The 25891-nt window shown below is 48.5% G+C and overlaps 1 protein-coding gene across 6 annotated transcripts in view; it reads left to right on the plus strand.

Annotated features, from left to right (window-relative positions):
* The window catches only part of ELK3 (ETS transcription factor ELK3), a 76016-nt gene that overhangs the window by 33858 nt on the left and 16267 nt on the right, over nt 1-25891 (plus strand). For 3 of the 6 annotated variants that reach the window (XM_055239357.2, XM_055239355.2, XM_055239358.2), the window contains one exon: nt 19544-20338. The exons of 1 other annotated variant lie outside the window; for it this stretch is intronic. In XM_055239357.2, coding sequence (XP_055095332.1) covers nt 19544-20338 — 795 coding nt within the window. The remainder of the gene's footprint in view (nt 1-19543; nt 20339-25891) is intronic. 2 more of the 6 variants (XM_055239359.2, XM_055239360.2) reach the window with 2 other exon arrangements.

Raw genomic sequence — 25891 nt, forward strand, 5'->3', positions numbered from 1 at the left:
CACGTGTGCAGGGCTGAGAACAGGGCCCCAAACAGGGTAGGCACAATGAAGCATGAGTCAGAATAACAATACAGATGACAGTTTCTCTATCACTAATTTGAACATTTCAGACAGTGCAAACAAGAAAATTAGAAACTGGGAGCATCACTTGAGCTCAGGAGTTCAAGTCCAGCCTGGGCAACATAGCGAGACCCCTGTCTCTTTTAAAAAAATTTAGCACAATTTATTAAAAAAAGAAGAGGCCGAGCACGGTGGCTCACGCCTGTAATCCTAGCACTTTGGGAGGCCAAGGTGGGTGGATCATGAGGTCAAGAGATCGAGACCAGCCTGGCCAACATGGTGAAACCCCGTCTCTACTAAAAATACAAAAATTAGCTGGGCGTGGTGGTGCGCACCTGTGGTCCCAGTTACTCCAGAGGCTGAGGCAGGAGAATCACTTGAACCCGGGAGGCAGAGGTTGCAGTGAGCCGAGATTGCGCCACTGCCCTCCAGCCTGGCTACAGAGCGAGACTCTGTGTCAAAAAAAAAAAAAAAAAAAAAAAAAAGATCAAAACCTTTGTTGCCGTGTTGCTGCTCAGGCACGTGGAGATAGGGAAACGCCGGATCTGAGTATAATGGCCCTTTGCACTGAGGACCTATCAGGAGCACTTTGTCGTGCTTTTTAATGACTGAAGACAGATGACAACAGTTTCCTTCCTCAGTTGCTTATTTTCATATATTTAATCTGTTCTGAAAATTCAACTGTGGAGATGCTTTCTTATTTAAATGACTCTCCCTCACCGCTCTGAATCAAAGCCCTGGCACTTCTCTGAGCACCTGCAGTTGGAGCCAGTCTCCACCTTCTGGACTGTCCTAGTGACTGGTGGGAGCTTGGTATCCAGAGCCCTCGAGGTTAGAGTCCAGCTGTCCCTCAACCTCAGAGTCTCAGTTCACCCACTGGAAAGTGGCGATGGGAACAGCACCCTTCCTTGTCGGACTGCGTGAGGGTGGAAAGAGATGATAAGATGACATGGATAAGGTGCTTAGCACAGTATCAGGCACCTACTCAGTGAAGGCTCATCATTCCAGTTATGCGTATTTATAAAACTGACTGTATTGTGTCGTAGCTGTCTGTATATAGCTGCCTTCATCGTGGCCTTCTGGCTGCACCACTTTTGTCGCTCTGGTACCTCGGACAGGGTCTGGTGTGTATTAGTTGCTTAGTAAATGCTAGATGAGTGAGCAAATGGATAAAACACTGATATGTCCACTACTCAAATGCACCCAATTTATGTCATGAAAGTTGATATTAATGAGTGATAAACAACAACAAAAAAAGCAGTCATTGCTTTTTGTTTATTGTCCTGTAGTTTCCTAGGGCTGCCAGATCAGATGACCACAAACTGTAGATGGCTTAAAACAACAGAAATGTGTTGTCTCACAATTCTGGAGGCCAGATGTCCAGAGCCAGGGTGTCAGCAGAGCTGTGCTCCCTCTGACTCGGGTGGACTCTTTCCTGGCCTCTCCCCAGCCCCACGCTTGCCAGCAGTCCCTGGCGTGCCTTGGCTTGCAGCGGCCTCACTCGGATCGCTGCCCCCGTCATCACATGATATTCTCCCCGTTCTGTGTGTCCAGATTTTGCTTTTTTTTCTTTTTGAGACAGAGTCTCGCTCTGTCACCCAGGCTGGAGTGCAATGGCATGGTCTCAGCTCACTGCAAACTGCCTCCCAGGTTCAAGGGAGTCTCCTGCCTCAGCCTCCCGAGTAGCTGGGACTACAGGCATGTGCCACCACACCTGGCTAATTTTTGTGTTTTTAGTAGAGATGGGGTTTCAATATGTTGGCTAGGCTGGTTTTGAACTCCTGACCTTGTGATCTGCCCGCCTCATCCTCCCAAAGTGCTGGGATAACAGGCTTGAGCCACCGTGCCTGGCCGATTTTCCTCTTCTTATGAGGATACCGGTCATTGGATTAGGGCCCACCTTAATGCATTATGACCTCATCTTAACTTGGTTACATCTGTAAAGACCCCTGTCTAAATAAGGTCCTAGTCGCAGGTATTAGGGATTAGGACGTCAGCATAGTTGGGGAAGGACAAAATTCACCCTGTAACACCTCCATAATACAGTCATGTACCACATAACGTTCTGGTCCACAATGGGCCACATATATAACAGCGGTCCCATAAGACTGTAATTCCATATTTTTACTGTACCTTTTCTACATTTAGATACATTGAGATACATACATACTTACTATTATATTACAGCTGCCTACATACAGTATTCAGTACAGTAACGTGCTGTACAGGTTTGTAGCCTAAGAGCATATAGCATAGCCTTGGTATGTGATAGGCTAGACCCTCCAGGTTTGTGCAAGTACATGCTATGATGCTCGCACAACAACGAAATTGCCCAGCAACGCATTTCTCAGAACGTAGCCTCATCGTTAAGTGATGCATGACTGTATTTCAGACACTGCTGGGCTTTTTGTTTAGATTTTCGAAATTACACTTAAAAGGACAGTGTTGGTTTCCCTCTGTAAGTGATGATTCGATTCAGCAAATCCTAAAAGGAAACTGCTCCCCACGACAGGCACAGCACCTAGATTCTGCAGCAGGTACAATACTAGACTCTGTGACAGGTGTGACAGTAGAATCAAAGACACATCGCTGAGCCAAGTCCCCAGGACGGAGACGGGTCCACCCAAGACAAGTCCTGCCTTGGGGGGGATTCAGAGTTGCTGGGAATTGAGCAGCTCCTTGGCCTCGAAGTGCACATGATTTTAATAGATGACTTAAATGGGAAGAAAAGGCGACCCCGGGGGCGCCAATCCCGGATTGGCAGTGCTGGGATTGGAGGCTCTGATCCCTGTGCTCAGAGGCTCCTTCCTGCACCTGCAGTTCTGTGGAGTGCGCGTGACGCAGGTGCAGGGAAAGTCTGGAGGGCCGGGGTTCCGCAGCCGAGCTCCGCCAGGGAACTGCTTCCCCCAGTTAAGCTTTTGAAGAGGCTACGGGGCAAACCCAATTAGAATTCCAAGAACGGAGTGATGCCCCGTCCAGGGAGCGGCATGTTTTGCAACCCGGGTATGGATGAAAGGCCCCTGTTTCATTTGAGAAACACACAGGTCATGGGAGGCCCTCGTGGCTGAGCCCGTGAGGGACAGAAACCAGAGTCCGTAGAGGCCTAAACAGGACATTTAATCGAGGCCTGGGCATTTTACACTTCGTCTCTGTCAAACAGCTTTTTCCCTTGGTCTCGCTTTGAGCCCTAGGAGATGGGTTTGTTACTGTAGTTCTGATGGTGTGAATTTTTGGATAAGTTTTTTATTTTTTTCCTTAGGTTTAAACTGAGTCTTCCAGAAGGTACTTTTATAACCTGAAGTAACAGTAAGGATCTTTTTCAGAGATTTTATTTATTAACAAGCTAAAAACTCTTTCACTCCTTAACATCAGACAGATGGACCCTTCATCTTAGAGTAGAGAGAATAGCGGGGCCAATGCCCAGAGCATTTCTGTCACTGGCCTTGACAACTGCCAGGCACCTTATGGACCAAGCCTGAGGGGCAGGAATTCCTGCTGGGATTCACAGCATTAACCACTTCTTGAATAAGCCTTTTTTTTTGGAGACACAGTTTCACTCCTGTCGCCCAGACTGGAGTGCAGTGGTGCGATCTCAGCACACTGCAACCTCTGCCTCCCAGGTCAAGTGATTCTCCTGCCTCAGCCTCGCGAGTAGCTGGGATTACAGGTGTGTCCCACCATTCCCAGCTAGTTTTTGTATTTTTAGTAGAGATGGGGTTTCACCAGACTAGTCTTGAATTCCTGACCTCAGGTGATCTGCCCGCCTCAGCCTCCCAAAGCGCTGGGATTACAGGCATGAGCCACAGCACCTGGCCTAGGCTTTTTAATTATACATCCACGTCCAGTTGACACAGCCTCTCCTTTCACCTCTGCCTTTTCCTCACCATCCAGCCATCCCTTTGAAAACATACCTCCCTCCTCCTGAGGGGCTCAGCGGCTGGTCGGGGAGACAGACATGAAACCAATTTTAGTAGAGAACCCCGTGTAAAGTGCTGGCGTGGCAAATGTGGGGGCCTTCCGGGAGAGCAGGGAGGGAAGTAGAGGCAGAGAGAAGGTCTCCGGAGGTCAAGACACTCGATCTGGATCTTAAGGAATGAGAATGAGTTTACCCGGCTGAAAAAAGTTAGGAAGGGATATACCAAGAAGGGAACAGTGTGAGTAAAGGCAGGGATGTGTGGATGAGTTTGACCGTTCAAGCACAGAGTATCTTGGGAGTGAGGGCAAGATGGGGTTGGAAAAGTGAGTGGGGAATGGTGTGTAGAGTGTATCATGCTAAAGGGTTGGAACTCTGTGGTGAGAGCCAATGAACAGTTAAAAGCTGGCCGGGCACGGTGGCTCACGCTTGTAATCCCAGCACTTTGGGAGGCCGAGGTGGGTGGATCATGAGGTCAGGAGATCAAGACCATTCTGGCTAACATGGTGAAAACCCCGTCTCTACTAAAAATGCAAAAATTAGCTGGGCATGGTGGTGGGTGCCTGTAAATCCCAGCTACTCAGGAGGCTGAGGCAGGAGAATTGCTTGAACCTGGAAGGCAGAGGTTGCAGTGAGCCAATATGGCACCACTGCACTGCAGCCTGGGCAACTGAGCGAGACTCCATCTCAAAATAAATAAAAATACATTTAAAAAAGTTAAAAACAAGAGATGGGGGAGGGGCGGGGAATGCTCACACCTGTAATCCCAGTACTTTGGGTGGCCAAGATGAGAAGATTCCTTGAGCCCAGGAGTTTTGAGACCAGCCTGGGCAATATAGTGAGGCCTTGTTTCTACAAAAACAAACAAAAACCCCCCAAAACAAAAAACTAATAATAATAATAGATAAGCAAAAATGACAAAAAATTAGCTGGGCATGGTTGTGCGCACCTGTATTCCTACTTACTGGGGAGGCTGAGGCAGGAGGATCACTTGAGCCCAGGAAGTAGAGGCTGCAGTGAGCTCTTATTGTATGACTGCACTCCAGCCTCAGCAACAGAATGAAAGAGCAAAACTCTGTCTCTTAAAAAAAGCAAGAGAGTGCTATGATCAGATTTCCATTTTAGAAATAAAAATCTGTGTCTCCTCTTACTGTTCTTGGCATGGATCGTTTTACACCCGACCATACAGCCTTGATATTTCTGGCCAGATACCATGAATCTATTTCTCTCTGCTGGCCGAGTTGGCCCTATCACACCTTCAGCATGAGGGTGGAGAGGGAAAAGGGATGGGTTGTGGTATTCCCATAAGGTGGGCAACTGTCTTCTGCTCACGAGAAGCTGAAGACACGGGCTCTCTCTGTTGTTGCAGAAGGAGACCTGGAAGCTTTCACAACCCCTCATCCTCTTCCGTCCAGCAGACCTTTTGTCCTTGCTGGCGGTGAACATTCAACCCCGGGGGAGGCTGAAAGCTCTGCTGGCTCCCTTCTCATCAAGAGAGGAAAATGGTGATAGGATGAAAAATCCACCCGTCTCCACAGCAACCTCTTGGCTTAGCCTCACGATGTACTGAACAATCTTTACTTAATTGGAAGGGATTTCAGGGAGAACAGTCAAGACAAAGTCATTGGCAACCTATTCCTGGAATTAGAACGCATCACCTTCTTAACTTAATTGGATAATTCATTTTAAATTGGGTGTGCAATCACGACAAGAAAATGTTAGTATTAATAATACATATCTGAGATTGACTGCCTCTCCCAAGAAGCCTGGCCCTGGTGGAATTCTTTAATTCCTCCAAAATAAATTTTGCAAAGATACAATGATGTTGTCAAAGTGGAAAAAGAACAAACATCCAGCAGGCATTCATATCCCAGCACTTTCTAGAACACGTTTGTTGGTCGTGGAATGCTAGGGAAGACCTGGAATGCTAGGGACTCCCTTTGGGGTGTTTTATGGATCGAGGGGGCCCTCTGTGCCCAGCCCTGGGTATGAGTGTTGAGGGCCTGGTGCGTTTTGCTGAGTGTCTTTCTTTCCTACCATAGCAGCTTCTCAGATGGTTGGATGAATAACAGATGGCAATGGGGCTATTGCCTGGGGGTGCAGGGGATGACCAGGGCCTCTCTCGCGAGCTTGGGTCCTGGAAGCTGCTTAGAGACCTGTGGAGTGGCTGAACCGCCTCATGGAGGTCTTCCAATCTGGTCACATTGCGCGGGGAGATGGCAGCTGGTATCGGGGCCAGGCTGCTGGGAGCAGGGGGCTGCGTGTTGACTGAAGGTGCTGCCTGTCTTGCACGTGCTTCCAGGCCAGCTTCCCTGTGGCACTCAGTGTTCCCCCAAAATAGGGCAGTTGCTAAGAAACAGGGATGAGCCAGAGGCCCGGGAGCGCCGTCAACACTGTGTTGATGAGGATGCTTCTGCGCCAGGGGCTCGGCTGCCAAAGCTCCCGCGGCCTTGCCAGATCCACTTACGTCAGGCTGTTGCCCAAGCCCACACCGAGTCTGCGTTTGCCAGCATGAGCGTTCCTGCTTCTGGGATTTGAGCTGCAGGAAAATTTAGTGGTTGTGTAGACAAACTCACAGAAACTCCAACATTCACAGCATAGCACCCACCACCCGCCATCCACCCACGCCTCAGCTGCTCCTCTGCACGGCCTCTCCCCCACCCCTGCCTGTCTCCTCCACGGCTCCTCTCAGTTCCTACCCCAAATTTGTAACATACAAAAGAGATGCTTATGTGTGTGCAGCATTTTGTTTTAAGCCAGGCACTGTGCTAGGTATTTTTACATGTATTAGCTTATTTTCCAATTTGTGATGCACCAGTGCTGGTGGTCAATATTGAGCCCATTTTAGAGGTGGGGATGCTGGGTCTCCAAGAGGTGTAAGTCACGGACTCAAGATGCAGCAGCAGGGCGGTGGCAGAGGTTTCAGACTAAGAGTGTTGACCCCCAAGGCCCATGCCTGGGCTTCCAAAGCTGGAGGGCGACACAGCTCCAGAGCCCTGGGTCCAGACATGAGTCCTGTGTGCCCAGTACTGCTGATGATTACCCCAAGGGCAGCCAGGGAGGAGAGACAGGCCCCCGGTATTTTTTAATTGAAATGACAGTGGAAAAACTGCTGGCAAGATTATCTGAGTCAGCTGAAAATGTGAGTTTGAGTGGCCCCAGAATACCCCACGCTTCCAGAAGACGCTTCCTACAGAAAGTACTGGAGCGTGGCACTCCTCTGCGTGTGCGCCTCCCAGCTCCCGGCGGCCTCCAGGAAGGAGTCCAAGCTCCCTTCACCATCTCACCCCAACCCAACTGCCTTCCCTGTACCCCCACAGCCACCCCCTACCCCAGCATCTTCTCAGGCCCCCTCCTTCCCCCTGCCGTTCCTGCCTGGCTCACTCCTTGCCACCCTTCAGACTCCTCTCTGTGCCTTCTCCAGCTGGCGCCTCACTTGGTGATGGCCGTGTCTGTTCCACGGCCCCTCCCAGAGGGACTTGGTTTCTCCTGCTGTCATTGCGTCTCCCTTACGGGGCCGCATGCTGGGTTTTCTTACCATTTCCTGCATCCTGCAGAGCCGAGGGCGTGGCAGTGCCAATCAAGTGTAGTAGGAATGAGGAAGAAACAAGCATCCTTCTCCATGGCACAGAAGGGAGTCTGTCACCTTGGAAAGTCACTCAAGAGAGGATCCAAGAAAGCGTCTTGCCCTACCTACCCCTCCTTTAGCAAGTGAGGATCCTCAAGGGGAGGGGAGTTTCCAAGTCAACTAGTGACAAAGCCAGGATGAGAAGACACTCCCAGACCACCTGTGGCTAATGACACACACTGCCCCGCCATGCCATCTGCCAGCGCTGGAGGTGGCCACTCGACACAGGAAGGTCAAGGTCAGTGTTAGCAGCTCCCCCACCCAGCAGGGGAAAGGGAAAGACTTGCATTGGGGAGCAGTTTTATTTATTTTTATTTATTTATTATTATTATTTTTAGATGGAGTCTCGCTCTGTCACCCAGGCTGAAGTGCAGTGGTGAGATTTTAGTTCACTGCAACCTCCACCTCTTGGGTTCGAGCGATTCTCCTGCCTCAGCCTCCTGAGTAGCTGGGACTATAGGTGCGCCCCCACACCCGGCTAATTTTTGTATTTTTAGTAGAGACGGGGTTTCACCATGTTGGCCAGGCTGGTCTCGAACTTCTGACCTCAGTTGATCCACCTGCCTTGGCCTCCCAAAGTGCTGGGATTACAGGTGTAAGCCACCACCCTGCCTGAGCAGCTTTGTGTTCTATGTTATTAACACTTCAAAGGGCTTTGAATAAAAGTACCCTTGAGTGTTTAAGGAGAGCCAGGAGGGAGACAGGACTCCAGGTCCAGCCAGCAGCAGCGCCCGGCCAAGAAGGCGGGGAGAAAAATGCTGTGAACGTCCAGTCGAAGCCTCCCGGGTTGGGGTGTCCTGCCAGGCCAGCAAGCCAGCACTTCTCACTAGCACCCTCAGGGTGCCATGTGTACTCAGGCAGCAGGGATGAAGAGCGCCTCAACTTCAGGCTGGCCAAATTTGGTGAGATAGTTCACGCTGCAGCTTACCGGTGCCAGAAGGCAAAGAAACCTCAACCCAAACCACAAGAAAACCTCCCCCGGGAGCCGACAGAGTCGGCCTGTTCAGAGACAGATTTCCAGCCTTTGTTGGCAGCACATCATTCTTAGAAGTTTGGAATGGGTGTGAGTGGGTGTGTACGTGTGTGTGTGTGCACACGCTCCAAAGTTCAGCTTTGCACAAGGGACAGCCCAGGCTCCACCTAACCCCGTGCCTGTACCATCGCAGCGGGAAGGGCCGCTTGCACCCCAGGGGCAGCCCCAGGCTGGGCCTCCTCTGCCTCGCTGAACAGAGACGATTTTAAGAAAGGGGTGTATTAGTTTCCCAGGGCTGCTGTAACAAATGACCCCAAACTTGGTGGCTCAAAACAATAGAAATGTATTCTCTGAAGGTTTTGGAAGCCAGAAGTGTGAAATCCAGGTGTCTGCAGGGCCCCGCTCCCTCTGAAGGCTGTAGGGAAGAATCCCCCCTTCCTCTTCTGGCTTCTGGTGGGCTCCAGCCACCCTCGGTGTTCCTTGACTTGGAGCTGCCTCACTCCAGTCTCTGCCTCCGCGTCCCATGACCTTCTTCCCTGTGTGTCTTTCTGTGTCTTCATGAGGACAGAAGCCATTGACTTCAGTGCCTACCCCAAATCTAGGATGATTCCGTGTCGACGTCTTTAACCAATTACGTCTGTAAGTATCCTGCTTCCAAATCAGATCACATTCTAAGGTCCTTGGTGGACATGAATTTGGCGGGACATTAGACTCACTGCAGCGGTGGGTGGAGGGGGAAGATTGCCTTGGTGAGAAGCAGTTCAGGTTTATGGGTCAGAGGAGCCCTTTCATAAGATGCTCTTTAATAGCTGGGTGTGGCGGCTCACGCTTGTCATCCCAGTACTTTGGGAGGCCGAGGTGAGAGGATCGCTTGAGCCCGTGAGTTCAGGGTCATAAGATGCTCTTTAGTGGGGGTGGGTGTGAAGCGAGCCTGCCCCCCAGACGTGTGTGGCAGAGTCTCTTATGGCCAGCTGACTGCTCACTGTCCCCTCTGCTTCAATGGCAGAGACAGAGCAGAGGCAGGGGATGTCACACCGCATCCAAGCCACTGGGGCACTTCAAGGACAGAAGCCAGCTTCACTCCTTCTCCGTTCCTCAGAGCCTGGCACGGGGCCACCCATAAGAGAGTGTGTATTCAGTGTTCATTGAAAGCCAGTTGTGGTGGCTTGAACCTATAGTCCCAGCTACTTGGGAGGCTGAGGCAAGAGGACTGCTTGAGCCCAGGAGCTCCAGGCTGCAGTGTGTAGCAGTTGTGCCTGTGAATAGCCACTGTACTCCAGCCTGGGCAATGCCAGCAAGACCCCATCTCTCAAAAACAAAAACAATGTTTGCTCAAAGAATGTTTGCTTGTCGGAGAGATACAGTAACTACTTGTTCTAACTTTGGAGAAAGGACACTTCGGGTTTTATGTCAGGAAGCAGTGAGTCAGACTGTGGTCTGGATGGGAACCCAAAAGCAGGAGTTGAAGAAAATGTGTTGGCCAGGAAGCCGTGGCCTGGAGATACTCTCTGCTACTTGTGGGGGTTGTGAACTCAGCTGGGAGCCTCGGGTCTCACATCTGTGAAGTGGGCATCAAAGCGTTGTGAGGCTAACATGAGATTGTGTGTGAGCCTTCTGTAAACTGTAAAGTGAGGTGCCCACCCAAGCAATTTTCCTGGAAGGCAGAATAAAATGAAAAGTGTGATATAATGAGCAGTGTGTATGATTAGATTATTGCACACTAAGCAAGATTCACTGGGTGAGGGTCATGTTGTAAGGACCTGTGTGAGTGAGGCACTGACTGCGTTGAGTCTTTAGAAAAAAATAGCCTATGGGGTATTTTTATTCCCATTTTAGGGGTGAGCAAACTGAGCCCTGTGTAGATGTTCAGTAACTTTCCCAAGGTCATAGTAAGCAGAGAGGCTGGAATTCAAACCCAGATCTGTTCACCCCAGCATTGGGTCCACATGACTTCTGGCCTGTCAAGGCTCCTGGCCTGTGCCCTTGTGTGAGCTGCTGCTGGGCACAGGCCTGGGGACAGCCGGGGGAGCTTGGCAGTGGGTGCCATCACCGGGCTGTATATGGTGGACGCGAGCTTCCTGTTGTTTTTCTGTCACCCTCGTCCCTTGGATGGCATGCCACTTATAGTTTGGCTGCTCATGTCCAGTCTGCTGCAGTGGGAGTGCTGGGTCCCCCGTGCCTCATGTTAGGGTGGCCCTCCAAAGCAGGCACCTTCTCTACCCTGTGGATTGGCAGAGGCAGTTCTATTTGTAGGTAATGAACAGACCTTACGGAAGATTGGTCTCTTCCGCCCGAAGAGCTAGAAATAACTGTTCTCAAGCAAGGCCCATGCTTCTCAGCATGAGCTGGTTTTCCCAGGCACTCTGCAGTGAACCCCACTATTACTCTGGAATGCAGAGACCCCTTGGTCCTGACGGATTTACTTTAGCAGCAGCCTCTGCTTCCAAATGCAGCTGCTTTCTGGAAGAGGGTGTGGTGGTGGAACAGAAATGGCTTAGGTCTTGGCACTAGATACAATTGGGTTCAAACTTTGGCTTCACCAGTTACAAGCTGTGTGACCTTGGGCTAGTCAGCTTTTTAGTTCCTATTTCTTTCTCTTAAAAAGTCTTAATTTGACAAGTAATACATATCAAGTATACATTTTTTAATGTGAAAATACACATAAGCAAAAAGAAATATGAAAAATCACTGTTAAATTTTAGTATACATCTTTTAAGATTAATTTTTCTACCTCCTTTTATTTACACATATATGCATATATACAGTAGAAAACATATAAATATATATGCAATAGAAAATTTTTAAAATAATGGAATTATTCATACTTTTTTTTTTTTTTTCACCTAATGTATATTTAAAGGTATGGGGGAGTGTTAGCAATGTCGTGTCCCCTGAAATAGCTACGTGGTATTCCATTGTATGGCTCTCCCAATATTTAACCTACCCCCAGGTGGTGGACAGTTGGATATAACCTCGCTGTCCAGGGGGACCTTGGCTTCTCCATCTCTGCAGTGGGATAACAGTGCCCGTCCTGCAAGGCAGCTGTGTGTGCCCAGCATGCGGCTGGCCCTCATAAATGCTGGCTTCTTTCCTTGTCCTTTCTCTGCACTGGTTCCTTTCACGTAGGGTATCTACCATGATAAAATGAGTGTGCCCCAAATAAATGCATTGTCTTGTGTGTCTGCTCAGCACCTGAACTGGTTCCTGCCTCGGGTCTCGCTGACAAGTGCTCAGGGCCAGCAGCTTCCTGTTGGCCTCTCCCAGGAGCCCTGAGCAGAGGCCTGAGCCCAAGCGGACGCTGCAAGGCTGCTCTTCTCTCTCCCAATCTGGGCAGCATGGTTTCTGCTCTGAGAAGCCGCAGGGAGCAGTTGAGATGAGCTGGGTGCCTGGTTAGTGTCTGCACCACCTTTCCAGGCCTGACGTGTGGCATCTCGCCTGTAGGCTGCGGCCAGCATCTAAGCGGGGCACTTGGATCCAGCAGTTATTCACATCTGCGGCTCCCTGCGTCCCCCTCCTAGAACCTCCCCCCAACCCCCAAATTAATTGGATTGTGTAAGGTTTTCGTCACAGTGGATGTCAAGTGCTGGCCGTGTTAGGCACAATAGAATATACGCCTTGTATCTATTTCTTGTCTGAACCCAACTAAATAAAAACATCATGTTTCCCTGCTCAGTTGAGATATGTAAACCAGATGTAATTCTGCCTGCTGTGCGACTGATCATGTTGCCCAGAACTTTGGACAAAGCTAGCAGAATATGCACAGCCTTCTATGAGGGTTAATTTTGTCTATTAAATTGTCATTAGGGCTGACACGGTGATATTTATGTTTTGTTCTGTTTTTGCTTAAATGGGAGTGTAAAAATGATGATAATACTAATAGCTAGTATATGTTATGGGGTTTGTCATGCATGGATGCATCGGGCGTTCTGATAGAAGCTGTATACGGATGTCTCATTCAGTCCCATGAGGCAGATGGATCAGTCCCCATTTTACAGATGAGAAACTGAGGCATTGAACTCAGGCAGTGACTCTGGAGCCTCTCCTTTTAATCCCTGCAGCAGCCCTTGTGATAGGGTCAAGTGGGTATTTATTGGAAAGGTCCCCTGCTCTGTCCCCTTACCCAGTGCAGGGGTTAAGAAGGGCCTGTTGGTTAGGAAAAGTCTTCAGCACAACCGATGCTGCTTGCTTACTGAGCTGCTGACATTTCTCAGTTTTGAGAACGAGGTAGGAGAGTTGCAGAATCAGAGGGCAGGAGCGCTGTGTTTCCAGGGTGCCCTGGAATGGCAGAGGATCCAGGGGCCAGACCAGAATGATGAGGAACTCGCCACAGGCCTGGCTCCTCGAGGGGAGGAAAATGGAAGATCAGATAACAAGACTAAGCATGTGAACTCCAGACGCATAACCTTGGATCAAAATTGGGGTGCCAGACCACAGTGGCTAGACAGACACATGCAGCAAATATTTGCCGCGTAAATGGATGGGTGAAATTATGGCTCATTAAGCTCTCACGGGAGGTGTGAGGTTGTATGTGGCATGTGGAGTTTGCATGTGGCCTCTAGTATCTGCCTGGGAGTTTTCAGTTAAAAAATGCCAGCAAAGAAGCACAGACAGGTATATGTATGGGATACACCCACGGGGAGCTTTAACCAGCCTGAGAATGAGCCGTGGAAAACTGTGTCTTTCACGCCTGCGGCTTTATGCCTGGGTCAGTTCTCCTTATAGTTGGTAATTCATTCAACAAACATTTAGTTAGCTCATTTAAATATAATCCTAATAACATCGTCATTAAGAAGGTAAATCTAATTCCATATGCATCTTTTCATTACTTAGCACTGCATATACTTTTTTTAAATTATAAAAGTTATCGAAATATTTCTCATCTGTCTACTATTTGGGATTATTTACACAGACTCCTTCCTTTTCAAAGGGCAGAGTGGAGTGTTTGTGTGTGTGTGTGTGTGTGTGTGTGTGTACATATGTAAACACACTGTGGACAGCCATACCTGTTCTTATAGGTATGCCTGTAACCTGTCAGGGTAACAGCACTGAAATGGAAATGGAAATATGACCTGCTCTCTTGGCATTTTCTATGTAGTTAAAGTGAAATAATTGAGGGATCCTGTCACGAGATCCTGTCATGGGCTGCCGTCATGGGATGCCTTGGTCCCCAGAGGTGGCTGGTGAGTTGGGAAGGGTTCTTCTGCACAAGTCTGCCCGGAATCCTGTCCCAAAGGGACAACTTGCCCTTTAGGCTACTACTGCATTCTCAAAATGGCAACTTGGACGGGGTGACAGGGGGATTAATTTTGGTATCTGGTCCTCCTCTTTTGCCTGGAACTGCCACTGGGCTCTGTTTTAAGGGGATGTTGCTTTTTCCTCTCACTAAAATTGGTCCCATCCTTGCTGCCCGTAACCTCACATGGAATGCCTGCCGGGCAAAGAGGCAACCCTTTTGCAAATACATATTTAATGGGAAATTACAAAGAGACTGGTCCCACCCGTGTAAGAGGGAAGCGGATGTGTGTAACACTCTAAAACCACGCTGGAGACGCACTCAGCTCCACCCGACACAGACCAGCATCACTCAGGTTACCAGGCAACTGTGAGCAACAAATACTTGTGAGTCTGGGATTGAAGGGAGTGGAAACCAGATTTTTTCTAAATATCCTCATCACTTACCATAATAAGAGCCCTTACCCAAGTGTGCTTGTGTCCTGGGCTGCCTAAGTTGGCCTGAATCTTGTGTCACCCTTTATAGTAGTCAAGAGCTCAGGAGTCAGATTGCCTGGGTGCCATCTGTTCTCTCCAGGTACAAGCTTCCAGCAGTGTATAATTTATACTTCCCGAGCCTCAGCTTGCTCATCTCCAAAATGGGGATAATAATCATTCCGGTCTCTGAGAGGATTGAGTGAGTTGATGGTTGTCAGGTTCTTAGAAGATAGCCTGACAAATAATACGTGCTCAGCACATACTAGCTTGTATTATTCCTGACAGTGAGTCTTCTCAGCAAACTGTCTTGGAAGGAAACTTCCCTCTGCAAGCCACAGAGAGATCTTCAAACATACATGGCGCTGCTCCTGGGGACAGCCCTGGAAGGTAAGGAAGAAGGGGCTGTCAGTGCAGCTGCAGGGACACACGTCCTCTGAGCCCAGGTTCTTCCTAATCCTCTAGCCACGGGCACCGCTGTGGGGGGCTTTCCTTACCAGCTCCCCTCGTCTAGCAGATGTCCCCAGTGCTGAGTTGCTGGGCTGCACTGCTCTGACCCACTTACTGTACCCGACCGTGCCCTCTTCCCTCCCAGTTCCACACTCAGCCTTCGACCCTGGCAGGTTTCCACGTAGCCAGATCGAATCCGTCTTTCCCATTGGTCTCTAGAGAAGCATGACCTGCCTCGGTTCTTTCCAGTGGCTGTCACTTCCTCCTTTTGGCCAGCTAGTAAATTGTCTCCATCCCCGTCACTGCGTAACCTTTCCCCAGAAAACTCTTGGTGTCCTCTCTGCTCCCCCGGCAGAGGTAGCAGCTACCGAAGGGCCCTTCCCAGCATCTCCCTTTTTACATTCCGAGTAGGGGTTAGCATGTTAAGACAGTCGCTTCTAGCTATAGAAAGTTCCCACTGTCTTCCACTTAAACACATAAAATACTTAAGATTCTATATGTTCTTTTCTTTAAAAACCAGCTTCATTAAGATAAAATTCACGTACCACACAATTCACCCATTTACCATGTACAGTTCAGTGGCTCTGAGTATAGAACTGCACCCATCACCGTGACCCACTTTAGAACATTTTCATTACCTCCTTCCTTCCACCCCTCTCAGCCCTAGGTAACCATACTCTACTTTCTGGTTTTTTGTATAGATTTCATGATTCTGGACATTTCATATAAATAGAATCATATGTGACCTTTATCATATAATATCTGGCCGCATTCACTTTGCAGTGAATCATAGAATAGAATATTCTGTTCTATGGCTCATGCCTGTAATCCCAGCACTTTGGGAGGCTGAGGCGGGCAGATCACCTGAGGTCAGGAGTTCAAGACCAGCCTGGCCAACATGGTGAAACCCTGTCTCTACAAAAATTAGGCAGGGCGTGGTGGCTCACACCTGTAATCCCAGCACCTTGGGAGGCCGAGACAAGGCAGATCACCAGGTCAGGAGATCGAGGCCGTCCTGACTAACACGGTGAAATCCCGTCTCTGCTAAAAAAAAATTGGCCAGGCATGGTGGTGGGCACCTGTAGTCCCAGCTACTCGGGAGGCTGAGGCAGGAGAATGGTGTGAATCAGGGAGGCGGAGCTTGCAGTGAGCCGAGATTGCACCACCGCACTCCAGCCTGGGCAACAGAGCGAGACTCTATCTCAAAAAAAAAAAAAAAAAATTAGCTGGGCGTGATGGTGGGTGCCTGTAATCCCAGCTACTTGGGAGGCTGGGGCAGAAGAATCGCTTGAACCCAGGAGGCAGAGATTGCAATGAGCCGAGATCATGCCACTACATTCCAGCCTGGGCGACAGAGCAAGACTCCATCTCAAAAAAGAAAAAAAAAAAAAAATTCTATGATTCTATTTAATGACATTGAGGCCCATTATGTTATGTTTATTCCTTACTTTACATAGTCTAGTAATTCATTATTCCTCAAATAATGAGTTCTAGGCTTGGCGCAGAGCTTCATTCTTTACTACAGCTGGATAGTATTCCATTGTAAGGACACCTCACATTTCATTTATCCTTTTGCTGGTTGGTCGACAGGTGGGTTGTTCCTCATGTTCTTTTTAACACAGCAAGGCCGTATGATCTGTCTGAGGCTGCCTTTCAGTTCCCAAACATTTTTTGAGCAGGAGAGACATTTTCTGTCATTTTTATCACAGCCCTTGGTTATTTCTTGATGTGCTCATGAATGTAATCCCAACTTAGACATGATGTTCCAAACCTATAAGAAAATTAAAAGTTTTTTTTTTTTTTTTGGAAAAGAAGAAACAATTAGTTTTTAAGACTTGTTAGAATAAATGATAAAGATCATTTTTCTTCTGTGTTTTTATTTTGGCTCTAAATAAAACATTTATAGAAGTTTGTCTTTTGTGTAATTATTTAGGCTCTAAAAACTTCACTCAGTTTAGATGAGTGTTCAAACTCGCTGAGAGAAAAAAATAAAGTTTTTCCCCAGGGAGGAAAATATTATGAGCTAAAACTAAAAATAACTTAGAATTTTAGCAAAGGAAGCATTAACACACCAGGCCAGCACACTTTCTTTTTAATGGGAACTGACCCTGGGTCAGGTGGGTCCAATGACACCCTTATTTAATTTATTTCCTGCTGGGAGCTGATTTTCCTGGGCATGTTCTGACCCAGGGCACTCGGCAGAGACGCTGCTAACAAAGCCCAGGTGGAAAACATCTTAGTTTCCCAAATTTCTCTGAAGGTTTTTAAGGACTGTTCAGCTTCAAGTAGCAGTGTGAGTGTGAGGTCGCTGGCATAAATGGGACCCTGCAGGTTAAGTTGCAGGTGGGAGCTCCAGGATGCAGCAGGGTGGCCGCGGCCACTGGAACTGTTGTTTGGCCTTGACTCTAAGGTGCCCTGGGCATCGGCCTGCATGCTGGTGCTCAGTGAGGTTTCTCCATGACTCTGTGTATGAGATCTCCTGTGCTGAACGGGGCCCTTAAATGTGCCCTTTGCTCCCATCATTTAAGGGGGGAAAAGGCAAATCAGAATGTCATAATGGGCCAGGCGCGGTGGCTCACGCCTGTAATCGCAGCACTTTGGGAGGCCGAGGTGGGAGGATCACAAGGTCAGGAGATCGAGACCATCCTGGCTAACACAGTGAAACCCCATCACTACTAAAAATACAAAAATTAGCCGGGCGTGGTGGCGGGCGTCTGTAGTCCCAGCTACTCAGGAGGCTGAGGCAGGAGAATGGCATGAACCCGAGAGGCGGAGCTTGCAGTGAGCTGAGATCACGCCACTGCACTCCATCCAGCCTGGGCAACAGCAAGACTCCGTCTCAAAAAAAAAAAAAAAAAAAAAAGAATGTCATAATGTAAAGGATGGCAGGCAAACACATGTTTTTAGAACCACATTATGATTTCAAAAGGGACATCAACATTCAGTTGAATTTCATGTCTATTGGGGGATCTTTGATTCTCTCCTCCTAAATTTGTGTGGGGATGTGGAAAAACTTAGGCTTTAGAATCTGTCGATCTTGGTGGTTCTTGGGCAAATGACTCCCCATCTCTGGGATCTTGTTTGTGTCAGAAGGATGACATCCTCCACCTCCATCAGGGCTAATGTGGGGATCTAATGAGGCGCCTTATGTACAACCCCTGGTATAGAAGAGAGACAACTCAATCAGAGCTGCTTCTAAAGCTCTTCTCCTCGAAATGATCTTTTTTTAACCCTCACTCATACCCAGGTTTTAGGTGGAACAGTTTCTAAGGGAACAGAGTCCTTTTCCCATAGGATGGTGCTGGGTTTTTGTGCTTGAGAGAGACCATCTTTGTCTCTCTGAGCCCCTCGGACTCCAAGATTCATCCATAGGGCAAGGCACACAGCACGCATTTGGTAGGTAAATATAGAACCCAGTGGGTTCGGCAGGGAATTAAAGTATCCATTTAATAAACCTCAAGAACAGCACAGCCTTTAATATAAAGTCCCTTCTCCCAAAGGGCTGCAAAAACTTTTGCAATGATTATTGCTTTTCATTTATAGCCTAATGTTTGAGGACTGGAGCCATAAACTGAAGAGCCAGAAGTAGATGCTAACAACTAAAAATACTGTCAGTGAATGTCACAGATATCCAAAGTAGACAATTCGTTTTTCTTCCAGTGGCTTTCTTGGCAAAAAAATAAAAATTAAAAAGGAAAAAAATGACTGAGTTAAGAAAACGTTGTAGTGTTTGAAGATGATAACTTGCATTGTATAATGCTTTCCAGCTTACAGAATGCTTTCTCATTATTATTTCATTGAATTCTTCTGACTCCCAGAGGTAGGTATGACAATACTGTGTTATGGTTAAGGACATGCTGCCTCTACCACTTCACTTCCTACCAGGTGGCCACGTGAGTTACGGAAGTGCTCTACGCGTATTTTCCAAATTTTTAAAATAGGAGTCACAACACCTTCCTTTTAGGATTGCTGTTCAGATTGTATGAGATAAGGTATGAATAATCCCATCCACATAGTAAGGGCTTCATAAATGGCAACTGTTACTATGTTATTACATAGAATAATCCTCACTCAGCCAAGGTTAGGGGATTGCTTGAGTCCAGGAGTTTGAGACCAGCCTGAGCAACAAAGTGAGATGCTGTCTCTACAAAAAGTAAAAAAATGACCATGGTGAAACCCCGTCTCTACTAAAAATACAAAAAATTAGCCGGGCGTGGTGGCGGGCGCCTGTAGTCCCAGCTACTCGGAGAGGCTGAGGCAGGAGAATGGCGTGAACCCGGGAGGCGGAGCTTGCAGTGAGCCGAGATTGGGCCACTGCACTCCAGCCTGGGCGACAGAGCGAGACTCCGTCTCAAAAAAAAAAAGTAAAAATATAAAAATTAGCAGGGTGTGGTGGCATGTACCTATAGTCCCAGCCACTCAGGAGGTGGAGGCGGGAGGATTGCTTGAGTCCAGGAGGTTGAGGCTGCAGTGAGCCATGTTCGCACCACTGCACTCCAGCCTGTGCGACAGAGTGAGATCCTGTCTAAGAGATCATCATCATCATCATCATCATCTTCCTTCCTTTACAGATGAGGAGGCTCAAAGTGGCACTTAATTTGCCAAAGATCACAAAGATCTAGTAATGGCGGAACTGGAATTCACATCTAATTCTCCTACTTCCAACTTCATTCCTCCTTCCACTTCTCCTTAGCCAAGAATGTAAATCAGCAACACTTTGGTGCTTCTGCCAGCGACATTTACCATTATCACGAGCTCTTACATGGTTTCTCGGGTGCACTCAGATTCTCAACGTCTACTTTTGTATTTGCAGAACATCATCAAGAAGGTGATCGGCCAGAAGTTTGTGTACAAGTTTGTCTCTTTCCCGGAGATCCTGAAGATGGATCCTCACGCGGTGGAGATCAGCCGGGAGAGCCTTCTGCTGCAGGACAGCGACTGCAAGGCATCTCCGGAGGGCCGCGAGGCCCACAAACATGGCCTGGCTGCCCTCAAAAGCACGAGCCGCAACGAATACATCCACTCAGGCCTGTACTCGTCCTTCACCATTAATTCCCTGCAGAACCCACCAGATGCCTTCAAGGCCATCAAGACGGAGAAGCTGGAGGAGCCGCCTGAAGACAGCCCCCCCGTGGAAGAAGTCAGGACTGTGATCAGGTTTGTGACCAATAAAACCGACAAGCACGTCACCAGGCCGGTGGTGTCCCTGCCTTCCACGTCAGAGGCTGCGGCGGCGTCCGCCTTCCTGGCCTCATCCGTCTCGGCCAAGATCTCCTCTTTAATGTTGCCAAACGCTGCCAGTATTTCATCCGCCTCACCCTTCTCATCTCGGTCCCCGTCCCTGTCCCCCAACTCACCCCTCCCTTCTGAACACAGAAGCCTCTTCCTGGAGGCCGCCTGCCATGACTCCGATTCCCTGGAGCCCTTGAACCTGTCATCGGGCTCCAAGACCAAGTCTCCATCTCTTCCCCCAAAGGCCAAAAAACCCAAAGGCTTGGAAATCTCAGCGCCCCCGCTGGTGCTCTCCGGCACCGACATCGGCTCCATCGCCCTCAACAGCCCAGCCCTCCCCTCGGGATCCCTCACCCCAGCCTTCTTCACTGCACAGGTAAGAGTCATTCCTGTCATCCCAGCCACAGCCAGCTTCACTGGCTTAGCAAAAAAGGAAGAGCAACTAAAGAGACTTCCTTCTGTCCCTCAAAACGTCGTCCTATGACTCGTACCGAGGTCACTGTGTAAATGGGAAGGGAAGCTGCTTTTCCGTCCTCAGACCAAGGGGTGCACATGAGACAGGGTTTGGTTTGTCGACTCTAGTGGGATGCTTGATTGGTTTCTTGCTTTTAGTGGCCTAAAGTGACCATAAGTGGAACATGCACACTGGCCGACAAAGCAGATCTCACCAGCGATTTCCTAGGGAAAGTTGAGCGGGCCAGTTTACATTTCAGGAGGCCCTTGGGCTTTACGAACTTTTTATGGCAGAATCTTCTCTGGGGGCACTTAATAAGGAGCCACTTGTGTTCTGTTAACAAGAAAATAGATGTCAGCTGATACCGCCATCACATCTGTCAGTGTGGAGCTGTGGTCATAGTGTGGGTAATAAGAAACAAAGGGGCCACCCCAAACAGCTGCTTCGCGGAAAGCAGCACTGCTCTGAGAAAGCCCCGGTCCACAGCACTGGGGAGAGGACAGCAGACTTGCAGAGCCAAAAAAGCCTTCGTTGTTATTAGTCCCAAGGAGAAAGCAGCCTTTTCCTTTAAATCAAATATTCAGATGCCCTTTCTTGTCCAGCTGACAATTGCAGCGCAAAGGCATAGTAGGTGCTGGGAAACCATATTTCTCCTTCCCCTTGAAAATTGGATGCAATTTTAGTGGCAGAGGTTAAAAGAGTATTCGTTTTAGGTTCACAGACCTGCATTCAGTTCCTGGCTACCCTGCTTCCTAGGAGTGGCACTGTGGGCAGTTGCTGTCTGGGCCAGGTTCCATGTGTGTGGAAAATGGGACCGTGGACAGGCTTTGTGAGCTGGGGACACCTGGTAGCATTGTTAACCGCGGAGCTGCACCCGTCCCCTGCCTCTGTAATCTCATCGTAGTTGTCCCTGTTGTCATCAGCAGCAGCCGCGGCAGCATATGACAGGCTTCCCTACGTGTGCCAGGCACTGCTGCAGACGCTTTACATGCATTGCCTGTATCCACGTTTACAGCAGCCCTGTCACATGGATACAGGTTGAGCATCCTGTTTCCAAAATGCTTGTGACTAGAAGCATTTCAGAGTTCAGACCTTTTCAGATTTTGGAATATGTGCATGATACTTGCCAGTTGCATATCCCACATCTGAAAATCTGAAATCCAAAATGCTGCAGTGAGCATTTCCTTGGAATGTCACGTCAGGACTCAGAAAGTTTCAGATTCTGGAGGATTTGGGATTTGGAGATTTTTGGATTTGGGATGCTGAGCCTGTGCTATTATTATCATGCTATTTCCCAGCTGAGATAAATGAGGCACGGAGGTAAAGTAGTTCGTCCAGTGTCGAGACGGCAGTGTCCCTGATCACAATGGCCGTCCACGGAGCACCTGAAAGCAGCTCTGGGCCACTTTCCTCTCCACGCTTTCTCTGGACTGGATTCTGCCCAGGGATTTCGTGACAGCTCAAGCCTGTGAGCTGGTGGTGACGCACGCCACCGCAGATCGGGAGGGCCAGGGGAGCAGGATATAGGTCAGAGTAAGCACATGTGCTTTTAAATCAGGCATCTTCCGGTTAAGCAAGGCTGTCCAGTGACCAAGGGCTGCTGAGCAAATGGCTCAGAAACAGCAGCTCCTGACGTAGCTCAGGGGAGTAACTTGAGAGGCAGGGCCAGGGTAGATGATCTGAGCATCTCCTCCCCGGGTCTCCTGTGTGTTTACAACTGTCAGGGTGAGAAAGGTCTGAAGCCAGGCCAGGGCCAACTCTGATTGAGGTGTCTGTGTTCCCTGGGAGCCTGGATCACGTTCTCAGAACAGAGTGAGGCAGATGCCAGCCCTGTCTCAGAGGAAGTCAGCTCAGCCAGCCCTGTGGATAATGTGGATGGAGTGGTGGCTCCCGTCGGTGGGGCTGAGGGCGTGAGAGAAGGATCAAGGGTGGATGCCCAACAAATGGATGCAGAGGGCACGGCCAGGAGCCAGAAGCTACCAGCATGGCCTGAAACCAGGTGGGAAGGCGTAGGAAAGCCAGGATCTTTACAAGAGGACCTGTGCCTTAGGCAGTGAGGGTGCCCGGTCCTCAGCCAAGCTGTGAGGGCAGGGCTGTGATGATTTAGTGCCAGGAAGCCCAGAAATGGTCCCGAGGGGAGGGAGGCAAGGGGCAGCGTCTGGACCCAGGGCAGGAGAGTGGAAGTAAAGGGACCTGGCTCAGAGAGGGCCTTCGGGTCAAAGGAGGAGGAGGGGCACCAGGCAGTCCTCTAAACCATGCAAAACTAAGGGGGTCACCAGCTACACTGGGAGATGGTAGAGCCTCGGGACTCAGACCCCACTTTGAACTTCCCCCATGTTCCCAGAGTGTGGGCTCTGCTCCCGGCATGGCCATGGGTGGCCAACAGGGAGGGAGAGAAGGGGCAATGAGGGAGACACCAGGGGGGCCCGGGTGGGAGTCAGGGTTGTGGTACTTATTCAGAGCTGAGTTCTTGCAGCCGGTTTCGCCCAAGCAGATTCCCTGAGATCAGATAGGATATCTTGAAGCCAGGGGTGGTTTAGGATTAGGGTATGTCAGTGTCAGATTTGGACTCTCAGATTCTCTCCCCTGGGAGCTGCTTCAGGGGGTGCCCCAGAAACTCACCCACCAGCACCAGCACCAGCCCAGTAGTTCACCTTCCAGGTGACAGCCAGAAACAGCATGGCTCTCAACAGCCAGGCGTTCTGCGGAATTCCTTTCGGCCTCGGGAGTGAAGGACAACTGTGGGGTTCAGGGTGTTCCACAGGTAGCAGCAAGGCTTCAGTGGTTTTCCTCCTACCTGAGCACTTTGTCACAGAAACTCTACTTTTCTCTGTGCGTGGGGGGTGTGCTGTGTGCAGTGTGACGCTGTGTGCACATAAACATTTGGTAATCTGTGGGCTGTAAGCTTTGCTTAGCAGTGGGCTTTGGGAGAGATGAAAGCTGTGTGTGCTGTAATAACCCGATACCCTGAAAGTACAAATTCCCAAGGTTGGTTATTTCCAGCTAGAAACATGGCAGGAAGAAGGGGAGAAGTAAGGGAGCCTTGGCGTGGCCTATGTCATGTGGTTACCATTCCCTCGGGAACCTTATTACACCTCATACAGGCATACCTCATTTTACTGTACTTTGCTTTATTGCATTTCACACATAATTGGTGGTTTTTACAAATCAAAGGTTTGTGGCAACCTGGCGATGAGCAAGTCTTATCAGCGCCAATCTGTTCTTCCAACAGCACACGCTCACTCCATGTTTCAATGTCACATTTCGGTAATTCTCAAACATGTCCAACTTTTTCCTTACTATTATTTCTGTTATAGTGCTCTGAGATCAGTGAGATTTGATACTACTATTGTAATTGTTTTGGGGCACCATGAACCACACCCATGTAAGACAGCAAACCTGATCAGTGTTGTGAGTGTCAAAACTGCTCTCCTGTGTCTCCCTCTCCTTGGGTCTCCCTATTCCCTGAAACACAACAATTTTGAAATTAGGCCAATTGATAACCCTATAGTGGCCTATAAAGTGTTCAAGGGAAAGGAAGAGCTGCGCGTCTCTCATTTTAAATCCAAAGCTAGAATGATGACGGCAAAGGCATGTCCAAAACTGAGACAGGCCGAAAGCTAGGGGGCTCTTATACCAGTTAAATAAATATGTAAATGTAAGAGTTCTTGAAGGAAATGAAAGTGCTACGTCAGTGAAAACATGAATGATAAGAAAGTGGAACATCCTGTTTGTTGATATGGAGAAAGTTTTAGTGGTCTGGATAGAAGATCAAACCAGCCACAACATTCCTTTCAGGCTAACCCAGAGCAAGGCCCTAACTCTCTTCAATTCTTTGAATGCTGAGAGAGGCGAAGAAGCTGCAGAAGAAAAGTGTGAAGCTAGCAGAGGTTGGTTCATGAGGTTTAAAGAAAAAAGCCATCTCCGTAACATAAAAGTGCAAGGTGAAGCAGCGAGTGCTGATGGAGAAACTGCAGTAAGCTATCCAGAAGATCTAGCTACACTCACTGATGAAGGTGGCTACATCAAACAGCTTCACTGTAGGTGAAACAGCCTTCTATTGGAAGAAGATGCCATCTAGGACTTTCATAGCTGGAGAAGTCCATGCCTGGCTTCAGAGCTTCAAAGGACAGGCTGAGTCTTGTTAGTACAGCTTGTGACTTTAAGTTGAAGCCAGTGCTACTAAATACACTCTGCCTGTGCTCTATAAATGGAACAACAAAGCCTGGATGACAGCACATCTGTTTACACAGTTTATGGAATAGTTTAGGCCCAGTTGGGACCTACTACTCAGAAAAAAGATTCCTTTCAAAATATTACTGCTCATTAACAATGCATCTGGTCACCCAAGAGCTCTCATGGAGATATACAAGAAGATTAATGTTTTTCATGCCTGCACATATAACATCCATTCTACAACCCAGGAGTCAAGGAGTAATTTTGACTTTAAAGTCTTATTACTTAATAAATACATTTCATAAAGCTACAGCCGCCATAGAGAGTGATTCCTCTGATGGATCTGGGCAAAGTCAATTGAAAACCTTCTGGAAAGGAGTCTCCATCCTAGATGCTATTAAGAATATTCATGATTCATGGGAGGAGGTCAAGATATCAACATTAACAGGAATTTGGAAGAAATTGATTCCAGCCCTCATGGACCACTTTGAAGGGTTCAAGACTTCAGTGGAGGAGGGAACTGCAGATGTGGTAGAAATAGCAAGAGAACTAGCATTAGAAGTGGAGCCTGGAGATGCGACCAAATTGCTGCAATTTATTGATCAAACTTGATTGGGTGAGTAGTTGCTTCTTACAGATGAGCAGAGAAAGTGGTTTCTTGAGATACAATCTACTCCTGTTGAAGACACTGTGAATATTATTGAAATGACAACAAAGGACTGAGAATATTACATAACTTTACATTACATTACATTACATTACATTACTTAGTTGATAAAAGCAGCGGCAGGGTTTGAGAGGATTGACTCCAATTTTGACAGAAGTTCTACTCTGGGTAAAATGCTATCAAACAGCATCACATGCCTTAGAGAAATCTTTCATGAAAGGAAGAATCAATTGGGCCAGGTGCGCTGGCTCATGCCTGTAATCCCAACACTTTGGGAGGCCAAGGCGGGTGGATCACATGAGGTCAGGAGTTCAAGACCAGCCTGGCCAACATGGCAAAACCCCGTCTCTACTAAAAGTACAAAAATTAGCCAGGTGTGGTGGCAGATGCCTGTAATCCCACTACTTGGGAGCCTGAGGCAGGAGAATCACTTGAACCCAGGAGGTGGAGGTTGTGGTGAGCCGGGATCACACCACTGCACTCCAGCCTGGACAACAAGAGTGAAACTCGCGTCTCACACAAAAAAAAAATAAATAAAAGAGTCAATCAATGTGGCAAACTTTATTGTCTTATTTTAAGAAACTGCCACAGCCACCCCAGTCTTCATGACTCTGCCTCCTTGTCCCTGGTTC

This window comes from Symphalangus syndactylus, chromosome 13 (genome assembly GCF_028878055.3).
Source record: "Symphalangus syndactylus isolate Jambi chromosome 13, NHGRI_mSymSyn1-v2.1_pri, whole genome shotgun sequence".
Classification (NCBI taxonomy): domain Eukaryota; kingdom Metazoa; phylum Chordata; class Mammalia; order Primates; family Hylobatidae; genus Symphalangus; species Symphalangus syndactylus.